Source organism: Talpa occidentalis, unplaced genomic scaffold (assembly GCF_014898055.3).
Source record: "Talpa occidentalis isolate TD23 unplaced genomic scaffold, MPIMG_talOcc4v2.1 talOcc4.11, whole genome shotgun sequence".
NCBI lineage: Eukaryota > Metazoa > Chordata > Mammalia > Eulipotyphla > Talpidae > Talpa > Talpa occidentalis.
This window is the reverse complement of record NW_023601104.1, coordinates 71,578,512-71,601,857: the sequence shown is the minus strand read 5'-3', so window position 1 is coordinate 71,601,857 and position 23,346 is coordinate 71,578,512. Positions and strand designations below refer to the sequence as shown.

The 23,346-nt window shown below is 38.1% G+C and overlaps 1 protein-coding gene across 1 annotated transcript in view; it reads left to right on the top strand.

The window, feature by feature from the left end:
• The window catches only part of ESR2 (estrogen receptor 2), a 51,393-nt gene that overhangs the window by 18,293 nt on the left and 9,754 nt on the right, over window positions 1-23,346 (top strand). The window contains 4 exon segments of the mRNA XM_037503488.2: window positions 2,629-2,745; window positions 8,642-8,941; window positions 11,681-11,819; window positions 21,502-21,635. Of these exon segments, the coding sequence (XP_037359385.2) occupies window positions 2,629-2,745; window positions 8,642-8,941; window positions 11,681-11,819; window positions 21,502-21,635 (690 nt within the window).

The window sequence follows — 23,346 nt, the reverse complement described above, 5'->3', positions numbered from 1 at the left end:
GCTGTATGGTTTGCCTTGAACTTCTCTTTTGGCTCTTTTAGTATGGAATTCCTTAGACTGTTGCATGAGAGGAAGAAAACCACTTTAATCCATGAGGTAGTTGGTGTGGTTTGAGGAGGACTATTTTCTTTTATTTAAAGGTTTATTTATATGCATACAAGAACTGGGGTACAGGCCAGAGGAGCGGGTTACATTCTCTACCACCTCTTCCCAACCCCTCCTCCCCCACCCCGCCTGCCCCCATTACTTTAACATGTGTTTCCAGACTCTCAGAAGGAAGGAGGCCAAAGACTTAACAGTGACATGCACATTACTGCAGAGGGCACTAAGGAGGCATGTGGCACAATTTAGACCAGTCTAATTTGGATGTCCACATTATCCCAGATTTGACCAGTAGGATACCCTTAAATTGGTTGCTGTTTTTTTTTTTTTTTTTTTTTTTTAAAGATTTATTTATTTATACAAGCACTGGGTACAGTCAGAAGCGCGGGAGGGTGAGAGAATTCACCAGAGCCAGAGTGGGCAGCAGAGCAGGCAGAAGGACCGAAGTACACTGCTGAGGGGAGCAGCGGGCTCTACAGGAGAGGTCTGCTGTGCCATGTGGGACCCTCCTCCGGTGGCCGGGGAGCAGCCAGGGATCGAACCGGTGCTGCAGAGGCTGCGGGCAGCTTCGCAACCCAGCGCTCAACCGCTGCGCCACTGGGGAGGCCCATGGTTGCTGTTTCTTTTTTGGCCTATAATTCTTTGCACAATTCTTTACCTCCTGACAACAAGATATATGAGGCTTACCTTGTATTTTCTGTCCCAGTCTTGGAATAAGCCATTTCTCCAAAGAGCCCTATTTCCTTTTGTAGGAGAATATTTACAAACCAAGATCTAAGTGCTAGTTTCCTCATTGCTCTCAGGATATCTCAGGTGCTTTCAGAAGAGAGAGTTAAGGAACACATTTATTCCAGTATGTAGGGTGTATGTGTTTGCATGCATGGAAATATATATGGAAATGAAATAAATATATGAATATATAGACATATATAATTTGAAGAATAATTTTAAAGTTTAAAGTTATTTAAGAATAATTTTCAGAGAATAATTCTAAAGCAAACCCCTGTATAACTAGTGCTCAGACCATGAAATTGGATATCCAGAGTCTCAGAATCCCTCTGGGTGATGCTGCTAGTCCCAGCTCCTTTCCTCCCTCCAGAGGTAAGATAATCACAACTTCTGCCTTCCTTGCCACCTAAGCATGCTTCCCTAAACAATATAGCTTTCTCCATTTTGAACTTTACATGAATGGAATTTTCTTTATTCTTTCGTGAGCTGTTTCTTTTATGACTTCTCATTTAATTTATCACCGAGATTCATTCATTTTCAATATTGAAATTCTGGCCTGTTGTATGTTTAATGTAAGAATCTCAGGCCATATTGTTCATTAAAAAGTCACAATTAAGAAATAGTCACCAAATCCCCAATTGCTTTTCCTTTTCTTATATTTTATTATAATTTCTATTTCATAACTTTCAGATCTTTTAGGTTTCTGCATCCTCTCTAACAATACCTGATCCAGCAACCTCATATCTGTTTTGAACAGTAAAATATGCTTACCAGCTCTTGAGGCCTCCATCAATTTTTCCACCTCTAATCCATTCTCTATACAGCATCTGAAATAATTCTTGAAAAGGGAATTTTCTTATTTTCTTCTTACATGAGAGAATGACAAAAAGCACTATTGTCTTAGGGATTGCTACATAACCAGTGTTTTATTAAAATTAATATTATTTTTCTTATGGGCTTATGAGTTGGTTAGGATGGTTCTACTTCATAAAGGGTTGGTTCTGGACTCTGAGTTCATGTACATAGATTCATGTACATATATCATGAGATATATGTACATATATGTACATATATCATGAGATATATGTCTCAACGTTTTCCTTGAGCTGCTGGTTACTTGAGGCATCTCACGGGAACTCGAGACTAAGCCAAACGGTTGGACCATCACATCTACTGGTAGACCCCTGGCTAAAGCAAGTCCCATGGCCAAGGCAGCATCAGTCAGTGGGGAATTATAATTACAAGGTTACAAAACTGAGGGAGGGAGTGAAGAATTGAGAACAATAATCCATCTCAACCATTGTCAAGTAACAGTTTTTATTTTCTTTGCTAATTTCTTCATTTGTCCTTTTATTGACCAGTTTAGTTTGTACTCGGCTGTGAATTCCTATAAAAATACCATGTTAAATCCCAAAGAGGGATAGATGTAAAAGAATCTTAGCAGTTGAATTTGGTAGTACAGAAGTACAGTCTTAAGGAGTTCTGTGATTTGGAGCAAATCAATCTCAGGTGATTCTCACTTTCCATGTCCAAAGGGGAATATTTCTAAATGTCTCTTGAGAATTCTAAGAACATGCAGAGAATAGCCAATGAGTCAAAAACCAGAATATTGAAGTAGTTCTAGGATACCTTTACTCAACAAGTTACCATGAGACTGTACTTTGGCCTTTTTTCCTGCACCTGCCATTTAGATGCCCTTTATTTCTCAACTCGATAGCATTATCAGTGTTGTTGACGAGGGGTAAATTTAATTGAAATATTGTGAGTATAACTTTCCTTTTTTTTTCTTTGCTGTAGGGCATAATGATTATATTTGTCCAGCTACAAATCAGTGCACTATAGATAAGAACCGGCGCAAAAGCTGCCAGGCCTGCCGGCTTCGAAAATGTTATGAAGTTGGAATGGTCAAATGTGGTGAGTGGCCACATCCCCTTTTATTGTAAGAAATGCTGAAAGCAATGTCAAAGTGAGGGTGGTCTGAGGCACTGAGGACATCGAACCTGGATGAGAGGAAATTGTCATTACTCTCATGTATTTGTATGCTGTCACATTGGGGCATAACCTGTGCCATCCCTGTAGTGTAGAGGACAGTTAAAGTGAATGGGAATAAATTATAGGAGACAGAGTTTGGTCCAATATGGGAAGAACTTTCTATAATTTAAGTGGTGTGGCAGCGGTTCAGAAGCTTATTTTTGTTTTATTTTAATTCATCTCCTTTAGTTCACTATATACCACATATGAGTGAAATTCTATTAGTGTTTGTCTTTCTCTGTCTAGCTTACATCACTAAACTTACAGGTTTATTTCATAAACCTAGAAAGGTTCTGAACTCAGATTGCTTTATGAGTACCTAACTTTGTGCCCTGTTTTTAAAGAAACTGAAAACCTAGAGACAATGTATCATGGCTGTGGTTTACACAGGCTTTGGGGGGAGTATTGTGATTTAATTGGCAGAGGTACTTAATGAAAAAACCTTGGTCTTCTGACAAAAGATTGCAAATATGGTTCATGTTTTACCTTAAATAGTATTTTAAGGTGAATGTATGATATACACAGAGATGGTATGTGATGGTATGTGTGTGTGTATATATATACACACACACAGATATGGTGAAATATATATTAATCTCAGAACAAGAATGCTTTTACTGTACCAGGATTTCTTGGGTTGCTGTAGCCCCTGTGTTTCAGGACCATGAGCCCCTGTACATGTATACTCTGCCTGTAGAGGGCTAGATCTTGAGGACTGGTCTCCTGCTCTCAGAGTCTCGGGTTTCATTTCATCTCACTACCCTTGACAAAGATGGCATGACCTTTCTGAGCCTTCATTTTCTCACCTCAGAAGTGTAGATGCCAGCTTCCCTGACTTTTGTGAGGATACATAAGAAAACATATAGAAAGACCTAGCGTAGTGTCTGGCACTCTATTTTAGTTTTCCTTCCTTTTTTGCTCCCTCATTAGAAAGGTCATATGAGTTATGAACAATGCAGTCTCAAAAGGCGGAGTGCAGAAATGTAGTGAAAAATTTTTAATGGAAAAGGGAATGAGAGAAAAGGTCATTGAATTTGGCCAGAATGTCCCTGGGTAGGGCTCTCTGAGGAAAAAAAAAATATTATCTTTGGAGATTACAGAAGAAAGGTTATTGGCACACAAACAGTTGCATATTTAGCCTTTCGCTGACCACAGAAAAAGACCATAGAATTGAATCTTCTTGGCTATTCCCCAGCATTCTTCTCATCTGCTCTCCCCAAGCCCTCCATCCAAAGTCTTCCATTCTATCCATCTTGGAGGACTAAGAATTTGACCTGTAGTCCACATTCTCTTATACAAATATTACAGGTTTTCTTTTTACTCAGAAATCATGCCTCTTCTATAATCACTTTTTTTTAAAAATTATGTTTATTGAGGTAAAGTTGCTTTACATCATTGTATCTTGGTGATTGTAGTTTTAAACCTCTACAAATGTTTATTTTCATACCATGTCCTGCTAGTGTCCCAGTAATCCTACACATGCTCCACCTTTTTCTTCTAAATTTCCAATCTTATCTTTTCTACTGAGCTATTAATATGATTGGAGAGCTATCAACCCAGACTCACTTCAGGGACAGACCATTGTAAGGATACAATGTAAGTAAGCAGGAAAACAGTCTGAATAGCCATGTATTTGGTTTGTATCACTGTCTTAGGATGTTATCTCAGCATTGTTTGGATGCCATCTCTTTATTCACCTGCTGTATGTACAGATGAAAGGGATTTGATAGGAAGGGTATAAAGGTATAAAATAGTGGTTTAAAGCACTAACTCTGGATTCAGATTACTACTTGGGTTTAGATCGTGCCTCTGCTCTTTCTCAGCTTTTCTTCCCCTGGCAAGTTTTTTGAGGTCTCTTGTGCCTGGTTCCTCCTCTGTACATTAGAAATAGTAATAGCACCTGCCCTGCAGGGCAGTTGTCACAATGAGATAATCTATGTACAGTACGCAGTGTCTGCACATAGAAGCTTCCAGTAAATGTTAGCTGCCATTATTATCATTTACGACTATGATCATCATCATCATCATCATCTTCATCTTTTTGCTGGGGCTGTATCACCTTCTAATATTGGGGGCCCCTATTTGGCAGTTTCTCATAAATTCACAAGTACAGGGTGACACTGCCTAGATCAGTGTCAAAGCCACAACACTAGGAATGTTCTTCATAGAGGAATGTGAGTTCCTCCCTCACCAAGGGCTTTATTGTGCTGTACCTAGAGTCCTCAGGACTCTGTAAAGGGCTTAGTACATAGAACTGTGAGTGAAAGTTGTTCAAATACACATGAATGCATGGATTCAAGACCTTTCACTTCGGATGTAAACCTGCTTTGTAAACTCCTTATATACTCTACAAAAAAGAAAGTGTGATCAGAAAAGTGCTTTCTTAAACTATACATTTTGTTACATTTTATCCTGGGGGTATAACTGATCTTAAATATCTATAGCACTCTGATTATTAATAAAAAATGTTTTAGGCTTTTAATTCTTTTAGCAATGTATTTGACTCAAATACCCCTAGATGGATAGAGCCCTTCCTTGTATTGATAAATTTTCTTGGAAGTCAATATTTAAATATGCTCATACTTCCTAATATGTCTTTTTAACATATGGACAATTGAATTTAATGAACAAACATAATAGGGGTTGTATAGAAAGTAGGAATTGTGTAGGATTTTACTTGTAGATTATTTTTATGGGGGAATTCATAGAACAGTTTCCATGCTAATGATATCCTAACTTAAACATGTTTTTCCTAGTTTTATATTTTTATCTCTAGTCTGGATATTTAGAAATATTTTTGTGCTCTAGTTTATAGGAGTTTGGGAGTTATGTTTTTATTGTTTTAATTTTTATTGTGTGTGGGTAGAGAATATAATTATGATAATGAACTTCAGTTAAGATTTTGCTCATGATCCATTCTGATAGTTTTTGCAAATGTCCATGAATTTCTATAGATCAAGCTAGTTGTGCAGTTAAAATATTCTATATCCTGACTTTTCCTCATCTGTTTGCTCTGTCAGTTGCTGAGAGAAATATATTAAAACATCCATTATAATAATGTATCTGTCAAACTCTCTTTCAGTCACTTTTTGGTTTTGTATGTAGGTTGTATTTTCTTGTTTGATGTGTATGAGTTAGAATTATCTTTTTATAATTTACTGATGAGTCTTCTTTAACAATTATTTTTTTAAAGATTGATTTATTTATACAAGCACTGGAGTACAGGCCAGATGTGTAGGAGGGTAAGAGAATCCACCAGAGACAGAGCAGGGAACAGAACAGGCAGAAGGACCGAAATACACTGCTGAGGGGAGCAGCGGGCGAGACAGGAGAGGTCGGCCACGCCATGTGGGAGTCTCCCTGGCTGGCCAGAAATCGAACTGGTGCCGCAGAGGCTGCGGACAACTTCACAGTGCTGTGCTCAACCCGCTGCACCACTGGGAAGGCCCCTAACAATTATTCTTGTCTTAAAGGTTTATATTGTCTGAATTCGAGTATGGTATTGACTGGGTTTGTGAGACATGGCCTTTGTTCTGTTGAGGCATATTCCTTCTATATCCATTTCTTGATTTAAAAAAAAAAAATCACAAATGGCTATTGAATCTTATTAAATGCTTTTTCTGAATCTATTGAGATACCATGATTTTTGCCCTTTTGTTGATGTGTGTATCACATTAATTTGTGTATATCAAACCAAACTTGCATCACTGGGGTAATTCCCATCTGATCATGGTATACAATTATTTTAATGTGTCATTAAATTCTGTTTGCTAGTATTTTGTTGAGGATTTTTGCATCTGTTTCATCAGAAATATTAATCTACAGTTTTCTTGTTTTGTGGTGTCCTCATCTGATTTTGGAAACAGTAATTAATATTGGCTTCATAGACTATATTTGGAAGTTTTCCCTTTTCAATTTTTTAGAAAAGTTTGAAATGGGTAGATAATACTTGGAAAGTTTGATAGAATCCACTAAAGAAGCCATCTAATTCTGGACTTTTTTTTTTAAGATTTGATTATTGTTTCAATTTCCTTACTTGTGATTGGTCTGTTCAGATTTTCTTTTTCTTCCTGATTCTGTCTTGGAATGTTGTATGTTTCTATGAAATTGTCTATATCTTCTAGATTGCCCAGTTTGTTGTGTCACATATAATATTCTTTTATAATCCTGTCTGTTGTAAATTCTCTTGTTTCTAATTTTGTTTTTTCTCTCTTTTTTGTGAGTTTGACTCAGATTTGGCTATTTATCTTTTTCGGGAATTAGCTCTTGATTTCATCGATATTTTGCATTGTCTTTTTGATCTCTAATTTCTCCTCTAATTTTTACTATTACCTTCCTTTTTCTGATATTTGGCTTGTTTTTCCTTCTAGTTCTTTTAAGTATAAGGTTAAATGTTTCACTTGTGATTCTTCTTGTTTCTTGAATAGGTCCGTATTGCTATAAAATTTCTTCTTAGTACCACTTATGCTGCTTCCCACTTCCCTTAGATTCTGGTAACACCTGTTTTCATTTTAAATTTTCTCCAGGTGGTTTTTGATTTCTCCATTGACTCGATAGTTGTTCAATAACACATTATTTAGTCTCCACAAATGGTTTCCCCTTTTTATTTCTTTTTGAAGATTTCTAACTTCATACCATTGTAATCCAAAATGATGGTTGATATGACTTCAATATTCATAAATTTATTGAGACTTTTTGTGTCCCAACATGTGGTCTATCCTTGATAATGTTCCATGTGCACTTGAGCTGACTGTGTATTGTTTTTAGTTAGAATGCTCTGTAACTCTATTAAAGCTCATCTCATGTAACTTGCCATTTAAAATAATTGTTTCCTTGTTGGTTTTCTGTCTGGGTGATCTATTTGAAAATGTCATTTTTAAAAGGAAAAAGCAGTTTATAAAATAGTATATACACTGATGCTATTTAATTTATAAAATATAGGATAGTATAAAAGCTGTTTAAAATTGAAATAATTTTTACTAAGATTTGTGCTCTTCTATATTTTCCACATTACTATTTGAAATCTACTTGTTTGTGTATGAAAAAGTGTACACATTACACATACATATACAGGCATATATGTAAACATTTTAAGCATATAAAAGTGTATTATTTGAACAACTGTTTGGAAATATCTGTGTTTAGTTTCATATCTTCCCTTCATCTTCTGCCTGAAGAAATTCCTAAATTCATCTTTTGGAGGTTGAAGTATGTTAACACTTGTGAAAAGTGAAATATATTTAGTATCCATAGATGATCTTGAAATGGAGATTTTTTTTATTAAATAAATTTTATTTTTATATTCCCCATACAATTGCAACCCCCTTATTTTGACCCCAATCCCTCCCCTCCCCCCCCCCCCCCCCCATAGACTGTCTCTGGTTCATAGTTTTTTGTTGATTTTGATTTTCACTTTCTTATAGTTATTCATTTTCCTGGTCCCTTATTTAAGTTTTCCAGATTCCTGCTATGAGTGAGACCATCCAGTATTTTTCTTTTTCTTTCTGGCTTATGAAATGGAGATCTTAAGGTTATTTGGGCTATTGTCTCTAAAAAGTCATGTTACTTTTGGAGTCACAATTGCAGTAATCTTTGGTACATACCCTACAGCCTCCAGAAAATAAACCAGTCTTCTGTTCTAAGACACATTCTGAAAATAGACTTAAATTTTACAGTAATGTCATTGCTTCATTTTTACCCTGGTGACTCAAGGAACTTGAATGCTGGATTGGGGAAGAGATGGAGAAAGCACTATGTTATCATCTGCTTTCTGCTTTAGGCTCCCGGAGAGAAAGGTGTGGGTATCGTATAATGCGTAGGCAGAGAAATTCTGATGAGCAGCTGCATTGCCTGAGCAAAGCCAAGAGAAATAGTGGACATGTGACCCGGGTGAAGGAGCTGCTGCTGAGCGCCCTGAGTCCAGAGCACTTGGTTCTCACGCTACTTGAGGCAGAACCACCCAACGTGCTAGTGAGCCGGCCCAGCACACCCTTCACTGAGGCCTCCATGATGATGTCCCTGACGAAACTGGCTGACAAAGAACTGGTGCACATGATTGGTTGGGCCAAGAAAATTCCAGGTAGGGCTTTCTGGTCTTATCTTTGCATTTATTATAGAAAAGGCCTGTCCCTAACATTTATAAGGCAGTAGTGCAAAATGGAGGTTCATAAACTGTCTCCATATTTAACAATTTGATAATTTTATTTATAAACTTTAAAATATGTTCATCCTATCTTGGTATATGTACTTTCAGCATGTTCTGGAAGGCCAGTTCTTATACTCATCTGAGCTCTTCACCGGACATGACAGTACGGGATTTGTATATGGCTGCACTTTTCTATTTCCAACTCTTTTGACCCACCCCAGACTATCCTAGACAGCCTTGTGAACAGCCTGTCTTACATATGCATATCTCCTATGGACACCAGCCTGTTGGTTACCTCTCATGCCTAGATATGTTCTGGGAAGAAACCTATCTAGGTCCTGGAGGTACATGCATAGGGACCATTTGGGGGAAAAAAATGTAGGTCCTGGAACCTGGAGCATGGTCTAAAAAGAAGATCTCCACATTCGCTTGTCTCTTGGCTGTGAAATCCTTGCCTGGAAAGGAGGGCTCTAGTTAGGTGAGGGCAAGGTGGGATACAGCATGAACAGTAAGAAAGTGAAACTTGTCAGATGCAAAATAGGGACTTGTAAAATATTGTTCTAATGGAGAAATCAGTATTTTGTACAAAAATGAATATATGTGGATAAATAGAATAAATCAGTAACTGAAGTGACAAAAATCATTAATAAACTTGGAATGTCATCATGAGTTATTATTTGGAACCTGCATTTTCCATCCTATAATGTTGTCACTTCCACAGGCTGGTTTGTAATGTGGACTTGAAATACTGCATTAAGCTAAAATTACTATCTAGTTACTATTTGATTTGATGCTTCTGTGAAAGAGTGAATCTAGGATTCTAACACAGAATGGCAGCAATCTGTCATCCCTGAAAGGGTTTCTCCTTGCATATATTTACATTTGTATAAGAAATAAGTCCTCTCCAAATTCTAAGTCACTAGAGAAATTCTCATGATTTGGGAGCAGCCACTGGATCAGGCAAACTGAAAAGGCTGGGAGGGGGTGAGAAGCTGGGTGAAGTGCTGTCCAGGTAAAGAGCTGTGGGAAACAAGGGCTTCTTGAGCTTCCTGAGGATTTACTGATTTCCAGTTTTGTTTCAAGAGTTTAGCATTGTCACCTTTGCTAGAACTATTTTATTTTCTAATGCACTTTCTGAGAGAAGACAGAACTGATGCAGTTTCTTCCAGCTTTTGCTTTACATGTATCCCAAGCACTGTTTTTCAGAACTTCATGTGGAGAGTGGTGGTGAAATTAATTATTGTTACCAAAATGAAAATTCATACATTGTGCAAAAATGAAAAATGATGTAAGAATTATATAAAATAAAATATTAAAAAAGGGAAAAAAAGTAATTATTGTTGAAAGCTGGATAGCTTCTTTGTTCCATAATAAAACTGAGCTCTTAAGCTGCATTAGTCCTTCAATTTTCAAAAATTTGGGCATAGTCTAGAGATGTGATTTCCTGGTCCCCTTCTCTTTGCTGATGTAGTCATTGTCCAAACCAAACAAATACTAAAATACCATCTAGGTCTGATCTTCTTGAATTCTTTCAAGTATAAAAAGCTGGATTTTCCTTGGCCAGGTTTGTTGTCTATAACTGTGGGTGAGATTGGAACATGTATACATATTAGGAGTATGAACTGAGCATGGGAAAGGATTTAGCTATCTTTCCAGTCATTCCTCCATTGAATTCTTTGTGCAGATTTGCATCATAATTGTTCAAAGACTTGAACCACATGTGCTTTCTGTGCCATAGTTTCCTTATCTGTAAAGTGAGGATAAGAGATCCTACATGTAGGAAATTCTCAGATGTAGGCATTATTGCCCCCATTTTTCCTATAAGAAAACATACTTAAAAAGAGATTAGGTAACTAACTAGGAAGAGGTTGAGCTGGGACTTACTATAATCCATCACACTCCAAGGCCATGCGTTTGGTAACTGTATTTGTATTACACTGTCCCTCCTCTTATCAGGGCTGCGGAGGAAGCACCGGCCATCCCTGCTTTACTTTTGAAGTGCTCACCTCCCTAGAAATTACCTGTTTTCTTTCCAGTTCTGTAATCTACACGTGCTACTAGGCTATCAGGATGTCAAATCTCCATTCATTGTCACATTCATTCTTCCTGATCGAATAGCCCAGTAATGGTGCTGCTACTCAGAAGAAAGATTCTGAACTGGATGGGAAATTTTAGGCAATTGGAGAAATCACTTCACTTAAAGTTTTGTCTTTCTGCAGTGACTGGTGCTGTTCTCTCTCCACATCCCCCACACCCAATGTCCCACACACACTCCTCCTGGCCCCAATCATTAACTAGGCCAGATAGGCAGTCCCTCTGGATGGCAGCTGAGCATTAATTTTCTTATTGCTATAGAGGAATTACTAGGATATAACTAACAAAGTCAGTGCCAGCTTTCTATTTTTCCCTACCACCTGTGTGGGGAGCTGTTTATGTCCAGGCAAGAGCCCTTTGTAAATTCTAAATGAAGTAATTTGTTTCTAGAGGGATACAAGACTTAAAATTGTACCCCTTAAGTTCAAAAGGGCTATTTAGCATTTAACCACATCTTTATAATATTGTTTCTTTGTATTGTTTGTGCCTTCTTAGCTTTTAAAACTTGTTCTGTTTCTATAGAAACAGGGAACTGAGGAGGAGAGGTGGATGTGTCTCATGGCCTGTTGCTTTCCCCAGGCTTTGTGGAGCTCAGTCTGTATGACCAAGTGCGGCTCTTGGAGAGCTGCTGGCTGGAGGTGTTAATGTTGGGGCTGATGTGGCGCTCGATCGATCACCCTGGCAAGCTCATCTTTGCTCCAGACCTCGTTCTGGACAGGTGAGAAAAAAAATGCATTGTGTTTTTTCTCCAACCTGTTTGAGTGAGAGGTGCTTAGTGAAGTGGGAACAAAATCCTGGATACTGCAATTCAAACCTTACGCTTGAAAGGACAATTAAGAGGATGGTAATGTCATGAGCTCCTTTGCCATGTCAAGAACAGAAATTGGAGAGGGTGGGTGTAAGGATTCAATCCTTTGATGGCATTCACATGCTGGGTCATAACAGGCTATTACCAGGGCCTGTGTCCTGCAGTGTATGTCTCCTCTAAGTCTACAAGTGAACTTAGATTTTTCTGCATTAAAAAATTCCATTTTCAAGTTAAAATAATAACTTTTAATAACAGTTAATATTAAAATATTAACTGTTCTTTCCATTTTAGGAACCAACTATATCTATCTGAATAGGTGATAAAATTCATGCTTTAAACTCACTCTAGTTGCAGATATTATATAGTATTTTGGCAATAGTGGTAGAAGAAACGGTTATTAAAACCAGACATGCTAATGGAAACTGGAGAATGATGGCACCAATGCCATAACTTTTAAAGTTGGGACAAAAAGAGGAACCAAAATTTAACTGACTTAGGTGAACTGTTCGTGGAGGGAAATCTGTAATCTGTAACAACACTAAAGCTTTTTAGTAGGAAAAGTAGAATGAGTTTGAATACTGTGCAAATCTTCATGGAATTGATTTCCACATTCCTTATATTGAAAAAGTGCTAGTGTTGAATGTTCAGTCACATTTGATTCTGTGGGCAGGGCAGAAGGATGCCTAGTATTTGAATGGGAATTATCTGTTCCCAACTCTTGGTATTACCTCTTTAGATCATAAGAAGCTCCCCATGCATATATTGTGTGGATATAAAGTGATACTTGAAGGGATTAACACCCTTTTTGCCTGTTGTCATAGATGACAGCATTGGCAAAGAACATTCTAAGTAACAGAGATGTTTTGGCAGAGAACAGAACCATTGTGAAGAGCTGGAGCATGGGATGTGGCTCAAGCAGAAGGAAGCCCAGGTGGTGAACCACAGAGGGAGGTTTTGAAAATGCAGGCACTCAAACAAATAACAATCAAATAACAAGTAACAATCAAAATAACTAACTTATTGACTTGTATGTGCCGGGCACCATTTGAGTACTTGCTGGGTGTTAATTTATTTCATTTTTGCAACAGCCCTTTGTGAGTAAGCACCATTATTATCCCCAACCATCAGATAATGAAATGGGAGGTTAGCAAACTTGCCTGTAGTAACAGTGTGGTCAGTGGGTGGAGCTGGACTTGGGGACCTGGCTGCTAAGTCCATGCTCTTAACTACAACACACATGCCTCTCAGTTAGACAGATGATTGGAAGGGAAAAGAGGAGGAGGTTAAAATGCAAACTTTCTACTTTATTCTTTTGCCTTAAAACCACTCTCTTCTACTCTTTCCACTTCAGAAATCCTGCTCCTGTTTGTCATCTCAGGGTATCATGTTGTAAAGTAGACTGAGAGGCCAAGCACCCAACCAAACCTTCACTCTCATCCATTCCTTCATTCACTCATTATGTTCCACTTGAAGTTTAAATAAGGCTCTCTCAAGTTTCTCTCTCTCTCTCTCTCTCTCACACACACACACACACACACAAATATCTACACATAAATAATTGTGTGAGTAGTTAGTGCTATGAGGAAGTTCCATCCTTGATGAACTAATAAATTTCCAGATATAAGGGTTATTTTTTTTTTCTTGATTTCTAAATAGACTCCCTATTTAGTGTGATTTTTGATGACTTTCATTCCTGGTTTTTAGTACAATTAACTCTTTTTATGAGTTCCTTAATTCCTTTAGGATATGTTACTATAAATTGACACAAGTCCTGAATTGATTTTTGTTTTGCTTTTTGATTAATAGAAGACAAAGGAAAAGCTGTTTTTCTTACAAACTATTTTTTAAAATTGAGATATAATTGACATATTATGTGTCCAACATAATAAGTCTATATATGTAGATGATCACTACAATAAGTCTAGTTAACATCCATCACTGCACAGTTAATTTTTTTTTCTTATAACGAGAATTTTAGATTTACTTTCTTAGCAACTTTTAAATACTTAATAGAGTATTATTAATTATACTCACCATGCTGTATATTACAGCCCCAGATTTTATTTTATTACTATAAGTTTATTCCTTCTGAATACCTTTACTGGTTCTACATACCCACTCTTTCATCTCTGGCAACCATCTATTTGTTCTTTTTTAGAGTGCACATAGAGGGCCTCCTTTGTGGCAAAGGGTTTAAGTCTCAGCTCTACCACCTTAAAGGCCCACCACAAGGGCTTGAGTTTGGCCTGAGTTCAGTCCCTGACAGGGAGCTGACCCATGTGGTGCAGCAGACCTCGCCTGTCTTACTTGCTGCTCCCCTCAGCAGTGTATTTCAGTAGATCTGCCTGTTCTGCTCCCCACTCTGTTTCTGGCAAATCTTATCACCCACATCTCTGGCCTGCACCCCAGTTCTACACAAAAATTTTTTTTTTTTAAAAATTTGCACATTTGACTAGGGTCATACAGTATTTATTGTTCTGAGTGATTTCACTTAGCATATGTTGTCAAGGTCCAGCCATTGTTATTGCAAATGGCAGTATTTTCTTCTCTTTTTTAAAATGATTAATATTCCATTGTATATACAATTTTCTCCTGCTATCTGAAAACTGAATACTTGGTAGGTTTTTTGTTTGTTTATTTGTTTTTTGAGCCCTGGATTGCTATTGCCATTTTTTATATGAAAATATTTTGAGTATTCATAGACACCCCCAAAATAACTACCAAATCATAACAGGAATATTCTACTTTTGGATAGCAGAGGAAACCTGAATACACCACAGTTTCTTTATCCAGTCATCAGTAGACACTTAGGTTATTTTCATGTTTTGGCTACTGTAAATAATGCTGCAATGAAATAGTACTGAAAGCCAATGCGGGTGATTTTGTTTGGGTTACTGTTTTTGTTTCCTTTGGATAAATACCACAAGTGAAATTTCTGGATCATACTGTAGGTCTATTTTTAATTTCAAGGAAACTTCATACTCTTTTCCATAGTGACGTACCAATTTACATACCCACTAACAGTATGCAAGTCCACATCCTCATGAACATTTCTATATCTTATTTTGATAATAACCTAACAGGTGTGAGGTGATATCTCATTGTGGTTTTGGTTCTTACACACTGGTTTCAATAGACTTTAAATATTTGAAAGTACTATGTTTCATGGCATAGAAAAATAGTTTATTTGACTGAGTAGAAATTGTAATGCATTCATATGAAGCAGGAAATTTTTTTTGTAGTACTGGTATTTTGTTGTAATTCCAACTTGAAAAAAATACATTTAGGGGCCTCACTGGTGGCGCAGCGGTTGAGCGCTGGGTTGTGAAGCTGCCTGTAGCCTCTGCAGCGCCGGTTTGATCCCCGGCCTCTGGGCGAGGGTCCCACATGGCGCGCAGACCTTTCCTGCCGCCCGCTGCTCCCCTCAGCAGTGTACTTCGTCACTCTGCCTGTTCTGCTCTCCGCTCTGGCTGTGGTGAATTCTCTCACCCTCCTGCGCTTCTGACTGTACCCAGTGCTTGTATAAATAAATAAATCTTAAAAAAAAAATTTAAAAAATGCATTAGCTTTGTAAATTCTAGAATTTCAAGCCTAAGATTCTTAGTGCATTTATTATACAGGTAAATATGCTTTTATAATGGGAGAAGTTACTTAAAAAATGTTACTTGAAAGGTCAGGGATCATGCCCTGTAAAGGAGGTCTTAAATGAATCGTATTTGCAATGTGAATGAGTAGTTTCTATGTTAGTTGAAAATAACTGTCAAGTTGGTGACGTGACCATATGAACAGTGAATACCATTAAGTTAACCCATTTGCGGTTACCGAGATTGCTTCCCTCTATTCTTGTTGAGCTTTGTGCTGCAAGAAAACATGAACCTACTTTGGATGAAAGGAAAAATTTAGTTATCTCAGCTTATTTCTAACAAACTAGTTCTTTTTTTTAATAATTTTTTTTTTAAAGATTTATTTATTTATACAAGCACTGGGTACAGTCAGAAGCGTGGGAGGGTGAGAGATTCACTAGAGCCAGAGAGCGGGGAGCAGAACAAACAGGAGGACTGAAGTACACTGCTGAGGGGAGCAGTGGGCACGGCAGGAGAGGTCTGCGCGCCATGTGGGACCCTCGCCCAGAAGCTGGGAATCGAACTGGCGCTGCAGAGGCTGCCGGCAGCTTCGCAGCCCAGCGCTCAACCGCTGCGCCACTGGGAAGGCCCCAAACTAGTTCTTTTGGTAACCTCTGCAACCACATATTTATGAAGTTCTCCCACAGAATCTTAAGCTTCTACTTGCTTCCCAAATCATATGTTCTAAGATACTGCTATATCCTTAGCATCAAGTCAGAGTAAGTTTGGGTCTGGGCTTGGATTCCCTTGTGGATGTTTATGTTAATTACTCATGTAATTATGAATGTACTGAGTTTTCTCATCCTAGTTACTTAATGTTCTTCAGGATACTCACAGAATTTTTACTTCTAAATTTTCATTTTTAATAATCATGTCAGTTGCACTTCAGTATTTAAATTCTTTTTGTTAGGAAGCCTTGAGTCCTCTACCCCGCTGTCACGGGCACAGAGGTAGACTGTTGTCTGTAGCCACATGTGTTCTGCCAGCAGATACACGTGTAGGTACAAAATAGTGTATCTCAAAGCGAGGCCCACTCATTGAACATTTTATTCTTGGTATAAGAGTATTTTTATTTTATAAAGCGATAGTTATATGATTTCCCAAGGTAATTGCTCATTTTATTTTATTCTTTTTTTAATTTTAATTTTTGGGTTACATTTTTGTTCTTATTTTTATTTAGTACTGGTTTATGGACAAATTATATGCAAAAATAAATTTCTATGAGTAGATTAGCTTGATTGATATATTGTTTTAATTTTTAACATTCAAATTGTATGTCCTTTATCTTTAATTCAAGCCTTTTAATCCTATCATTTCTCACTCATAGTTCAGTTTCATTTCATAATTACAAAATAAATGAAATAGTTATTAATTCTTTCAATGTTCTTCCTATCTCTGTTCTGTGTAACTGTTCCTAAAGCAGAACTTTATAAGGGCATCATTTATGGGTTGTACCTATCACTTTTATAGTTTTCATATATTTTCTAGAAGTGTGTTTGGTTTCTATAGCTTGTGAAATGAATAAAGTTCTAACCTTGGCACCCTTAAATAAAATGGTTGGTCCTAACACCTGTTAGAGAAAGCAATCAGACCTAGTTCTTCTTTTTTTTTTTTTTTTTAAAGATTTATTTTATTTATTTATACAAGCACTGGGTACAGTCAGAAATGCAGGAGGGTGAGAGAATTCACCAGAGCCAGAGCGGGGAACAGACCAGGCAGACTGACGAAGTACACTGCTGAGGGGAGCAGCGGGCGGCAGGAAAGGTCTGCGTGCCATGTGGGACCCTCGCCCAGTGGGCGGGGATTGAGTGCTGCAGAGGCTATGGGCAGCTTCGCAACCCAGCACTCAACCGCTGCGCCACCAGGGAGGCCCTCAGACCTAGTTCTTTAGAACTGGCAGAGAAAGTGAGATATAGGGCCTCCCTGGTCGCGCAGCAGTTGAGCGCTGGGTTGCGAAACTGCCCGCAGCCTCTGCAGCCTTGGTTCGATCCCCGGCTGCTCCCCGGCCACCAGAGGAGGGTCCCACATGGCGCGCAGACCTCTCCTGCCGCCCGCTGCTCCCCTCAGCAGTGTACTTCGGTCCTTCTGCCTGCTCTGCTCCCCGCTCTGGCTCTGGTGAGTTCTCTCACCCTCCCGCAATTCTGACTGTACCCAGTGCATGTATAAATAAATAAATAAATAAATAAATCGTTATAAAAAAAAAGAAATTAAAAAAAAGTGAGGTATAGCATTTTATCAAGGTTTAAGATGCTCTAGAATGTAAACTCCCCTTCCATTTTTGAAATATTAATTTGCATTAAAAAGGACATATATTTAAAAAGAAGGACATGTATTTTAATGAGAAAATAGTACCAATTTTAGTACTTAGGAACGTGTTCTTAGGCAAAAGTGGCAACTTTGGGAAACAGAATTGATTTCATATAAGACCCTTCCTGTGCTACTTGGGGAGGGGTGTGTGTGTGTGTGTGTGTGTGTGTGTGTGTGCACATGTGTGCAGAAAACCTCACCTCTGACTTCTTTCTTACAGTTGGGTAAAGAGCCAAACTGTGAAACCTAGCACGCAGGACATGCTAGGCTTTTTGTTTTTGTCCCTCAGAGACATTTTGCAACTAGTTTTTCTTGGCATCAGATGTCTGCAAACCCAACAATTACAGTGTCTAGTAATTATTCTCAGAGTGATTTGGTGATTTGGCCAGAGGGGCACTCAAGGAAGTGTTTCTGGTGCCCCTGGGGCAGGGCAGGTAGGAAGAAGAGGTGTGGGGAGATTTGGGGTTTTCTACAGATTTTGGACCCCTTTACCTAGGGCTCTGTTTCTTCTAGGTGGCCTTTTCCTATGAGTTACTTCTTGGGGTGTTATATTGGTGATTTTTAGATAGCCTTAACTGGTTGCAGAAATTGCCTTTTTTTTTTTTTTTTTGACGGTGAGTATCTGGCATGCCTGTGGCTTTGAGTCTGCAGGGGTATGAATGCTTTGGAACACAGGATCCTGGTGAGCTGCCTTCGTAGCACAGTATCAGATGGGAAAAGCTTCTTCAGGATTACTTTTATTTAAAAAAAAAAAGATTTTTTTTATTTATGCATATAAGAACTGGGGTGTAGGCCAAAGGTGCAGGGTGGCGGGGGTGGAGGTGGGGGGAGATGAGAAGATTCACCAGAGACAGAGTGGGAAGCAGAACAGGCTGATCTATTGAAATACACTGCTGAGGGGAGCAGCAGGTGATACTTAGACAGGAGAGGTCTGCTGAGCCATGTGGGTTAGCTCCCTGGCAGGGGATCGAATTCATACTGCAGTGGCTGGCAATAGCTTGATAGCACTGAGACCCCTGCGCCACCAGAGAGGCCCTTCATCAGGATTATTGGTTGTCAGTGTATTTTTTTTTCTATTTTCAGAATTTTATCTATTAAAATTTTTTTTTATCAAGAGGATATACATGGTAACAAGTAATATAATATTGACACAAGTTATTGACAAAAAGCAACCACCTGCAGTCTTCATCCAGAGGTTGTCAGTGTATTTAAATTCTACATAGACACTTCTCCTAGCCACCACCATCACCACTAAAAATGTCTTGATTTGGGGTTGGGGGAATGAGGGGACTTTGAAGATCTCAGGTCCTGAACTTGCTTGCAGGAGCTGTTACTGAGAATGAAACTTGGAGAAAACTCCTGCTGCAACCCCTGTCCTTCACTGTGCACTGCAGGCTTTTAGAAGCAAGTGAAAGTTTCACAGCAAAATCCTCTAACCGCTTGTCAAGGATTTCAGATAACCTAATGACTGATGATAATAGAAAGTTTTCTTGGGAGCAATGAGATGGAATGATGTATCTGATTGGAGTGAATGGAAGCTGGTATTTTCTAGATAGAATTCAAGTAATTTACTTCAAAAATATACTTAAAAATTGATTTCTATAAGGCATGCTCAAAAGAATTTTTATTATATGGTTCAAAAATTGTTTAAAACTTTTGTCTAAAAACAATTTGTGGTGAAAAAGCAATTCTATCGAAGGGAGAATATATTTGCAAATCGTGTATCTGATAAGGGCTATTCATATCCAAAGTATATAAATGATTTATATAACTCAACAGCAAAAAAATCAGTCCAAATCAAAATAGACATTTTCCCAAGGAAGACATATAAGTGGCTAATGAAAAGTGGGTAAACGAAAAGGTGCTGAACATCACTAGTCACCAGGAAAATGCAAATCAAAATCATAAAAAGATAACACCTCACACCTGTTAAAATGGCTATGATAACCAAAAGACAAGAAATAATGTGTTGTCAAGGATGTGGAGAAAAGGAAATCTTTGTGTACTGTTGGGAGGGATTTATTAATAAATTGGTATAGTCACTATGGAAAACAGTATGGAGGTTCCTCAGTTAAAATAGAACTACCATATGATCCAATAGCTCTACATCTAGGTATTTTTCTGAAGGAAAAATACTCAAAAGATATCCTCACCCATGTTCACTGGAGCATTATTTACAATAGCCAAGATATGAAAGCAACCCAAGGTTTCACCGAGGGATGAATGGATAAAGAAATTGTGTGTGTGTGTGGGGGGGGGGTCATAAAAAGGAAGGAAATCCTGCCATTTGTGACATGATGGACCTTGAGGGCATTATGCTAAGTGAAGTAAGAGAATGGCAAACACTGTATGATCTCACTTATATATCAAGAATCCTAAAAACAAAAACAAAACTCATAGATATGGAGAACAGATTGATAGTTGCCGGTGGTGGGTGTGTGGAATGGTGAAGGTATTCAGAAGGTACAAAGTTCCAGTAATAAAATAATTTTAGGTAATATAATGTACAGCATGGTGAGTATAGTTAATAATACTCTATTTTATATTTGAAAGTTGCTAAGAGTAAATCCTAAAAATTCTCATCATACGAAAAAAGTTGTAACTGTGTGGTGATGGATTAACTAGACTTACTGTGATTGTTTCACATTATATACAAATACTGAATCATTATGTTATACACCTGAAATTAATGTTACATGCCAATTATATATCAGTGAAAAAAAACCAAAAATAACCTTTGGCAAGTCAAAAGTTTCCATGTCTCCATTTCTGTCTTCCTTTCCTCATTCTAATCTACTATCTCTAATTATTATTTCTTTGTCATACTAGCTTTTTTCAGGTTACATTTAAATGTCTCTTAGTTGCCCCACCATTGACTGAATAAGGAAATGAGAGTGAAGCCTTAGATATGTAGGATTAGAGCTTCTTGGGATAGTTACTTTTGTAACATCTTTATCAACACTTCAGACACCTATTGAATGTCTCATTTTAGTAATATGTGTCTTATTGAGGCCTATTTGATTGAAATGGTTAAGACTGTAGATAATCAACAGAAATGGGATTCCTTTAAGAAAATACTCGGAAAATGTCATTCCAATATACATTTTTGCCTAAAATGTATTTACTCAAATGTTTGTTCCAGGGAAATATATGAAATGCCTGTCCTTTTCTTTTTTTTTTTTAATAGAGGCATGCTTTTATTTATTTGTTTGTTTGTTTGTTTTGTTTATACATGCACTGGGTACAGTCAGAAGCGCGGGAGGGTGAGAGAATTCACCAGAGCCAGAGCGGGGAGCAGAGCAGGCAGAAGGACCGACGTACACTGCTGAGGGGAGCAGCGGGCGGCAGGAGAGGTCTACGCGCCATGTGGGACCCTCCTCCGGTGGCCAGGAGCAGCCGGGGATCGAACCGGCGGCGCAGAGGCCGCGGGCAGCTATGTAACCCAGCGCTCAACCGCTGTGCCACTGGGGAGGCCCTGCCTGTCCTTTTCTTATGACTGTAATTCTAGTAATTTCATATCGCTGCATCTGGTCTCATAACTACCTTCATATAATTAAAGAATGTTCATACAAAATGAAATTTGAGGTTAAAAAGTACTCCTTGCTGTTTTTGATTGTGGCCTGAGCTGTATATTTTTTTAATTTCCAAATGAAATTTTGTAGGGATGAGGGAAAATGTGTTGAAGGAATTCTGGAAATCTTTGACATGCTTCTGGCAACAACTTCAAGGTTTCGTGAGTTAAAACTCCAACACAAAGAGTATCTCTGTGTCAAGGCCATGATCCTTCTCAACTCCAGTGAGTAACCACAGACCTGTTTTATGGGGGAGAGTTGTTGTTTCTAGAACTTACATGGCATTAAGAAGAATATGAACTTTTTATTGAAAAAGGGGAAAATGAATTTTTCTGATTCCATATATAAGAATTTAAATGTAATTAACTTTTGGTAACTTGAACATAATATATTCATTGGATGAATTACTGGTAGTAATTTTAAGTGGTTTAAGTCATTTCATTGGAAAAGAAAAAAAACACTAAAATGTGCCTTTCAGCATTTTTTCAATGTTTATACAGACATTTTATGTGGCTTTATGCATTTTCATTTACTGTTCTAGATTCTGCTTTTACAGATTCATTCCTTCACTTTATAAAGATATTTAAGATAAAATCATTCTCTCAAATAGCTCATAGTGTCAGAAGGGAGAGAAAAAAGATAGTCCAAATCATTAAAATTATGATCTCAGTACTATAATAAAGTATGTGGGATGTACTATGGGAAAATGGAGACATTTAAGTGGTTGCAGAAGGGAATGTTTAAGTCCTCTGGAGTGGGCAGATATTAGCTGGGATAAGAGGTGGAGGAACATGGGTGAGCCAGGAGCTGCTAGTCGTGCAGCAGAAGTGCAGAGCAGGTGAGTAATGTTGTAAATGCAGGGCTGGCCAGGTTGAGAACTGCTGCTTGGGACACTGAGCAACCCTAGAAGAGGTTTAGGCAGGGGCACGTCTTGGATAGAGTGGCTTTTGTGAAAGGTCGCTTCGGCATTTACGTGAAAGACAGAGAGAAGAGAGACCAGAAGGCCTGGGGCCAGTCAGAATTAGGGAACGTGAGAGCCTGAACTACTTTGGTGTGGAGGGCCAAGGAGGAAGGGAACTCTAGGGGTTAGAGGTGGGAACTGAGAAAGATATGTCTGTGTTGTAAGCAAAATGGGGTTCATCAGCCTAGTTCTTTCCCAAGGTGACTTTATAGAAGTTAATAGTTTTGTATATAAAACTTTCCCCCTTTTAAAATTGATATAGTGTATTTCTTTCCCAAACTACAGTGGCATCTCTCCCTAAACCTTTTTTCAATGATGGAGTCTGAGCCTGCTGTGCTGCCCCCATAAGCTATAGAAGATCCCAGTCTTGCACCCTTGACAGTGAATGTTCATTTACAAAAGGTCTGACCCAAGAACCAAGACATTTTATCTAAAGGGAGTTTTGCTCAGATGTCAGGAGGCCCGAGGAGATTTTTTGTTACTATAATTTGGTTCTGAGATTTAATATGTATTTTTAACAGATTTAGTGTGTTATAATCCACACATTTACAGTATAAAATTCAGTGGGTTTTAGTGTATTCATAGACTTAGGCAACCATCATCACAACCAATTTTAGAATATTTTTATCACCTCCCCACAACCCTGTACTCCATAGCTATTACTCCATAGTCTCTGTCCTGCATACTCCCAGGCAATCACTAATCTCCTTTCTGTCTGCATAGATTTGCCTGTTCTGGAAAGTTTATATAAATAGAATCTTGCAAAATTTGGACCTTGTGACTGACTTTTTCCCCTTAGCATAATGTTTTCAGTGTTTACTCATGTAGTAGCATGATTCAGTACTCCCCGTTCGATGACTAAATAATATCCCACTCTGTGGGTGATAGCACATTTTGTTTATCCATTCATTAGTTCATAGTATTTGGTTTATTTCCTCTTAGCTTTTTATGAGTAATGCTGCTGAGAATACCAC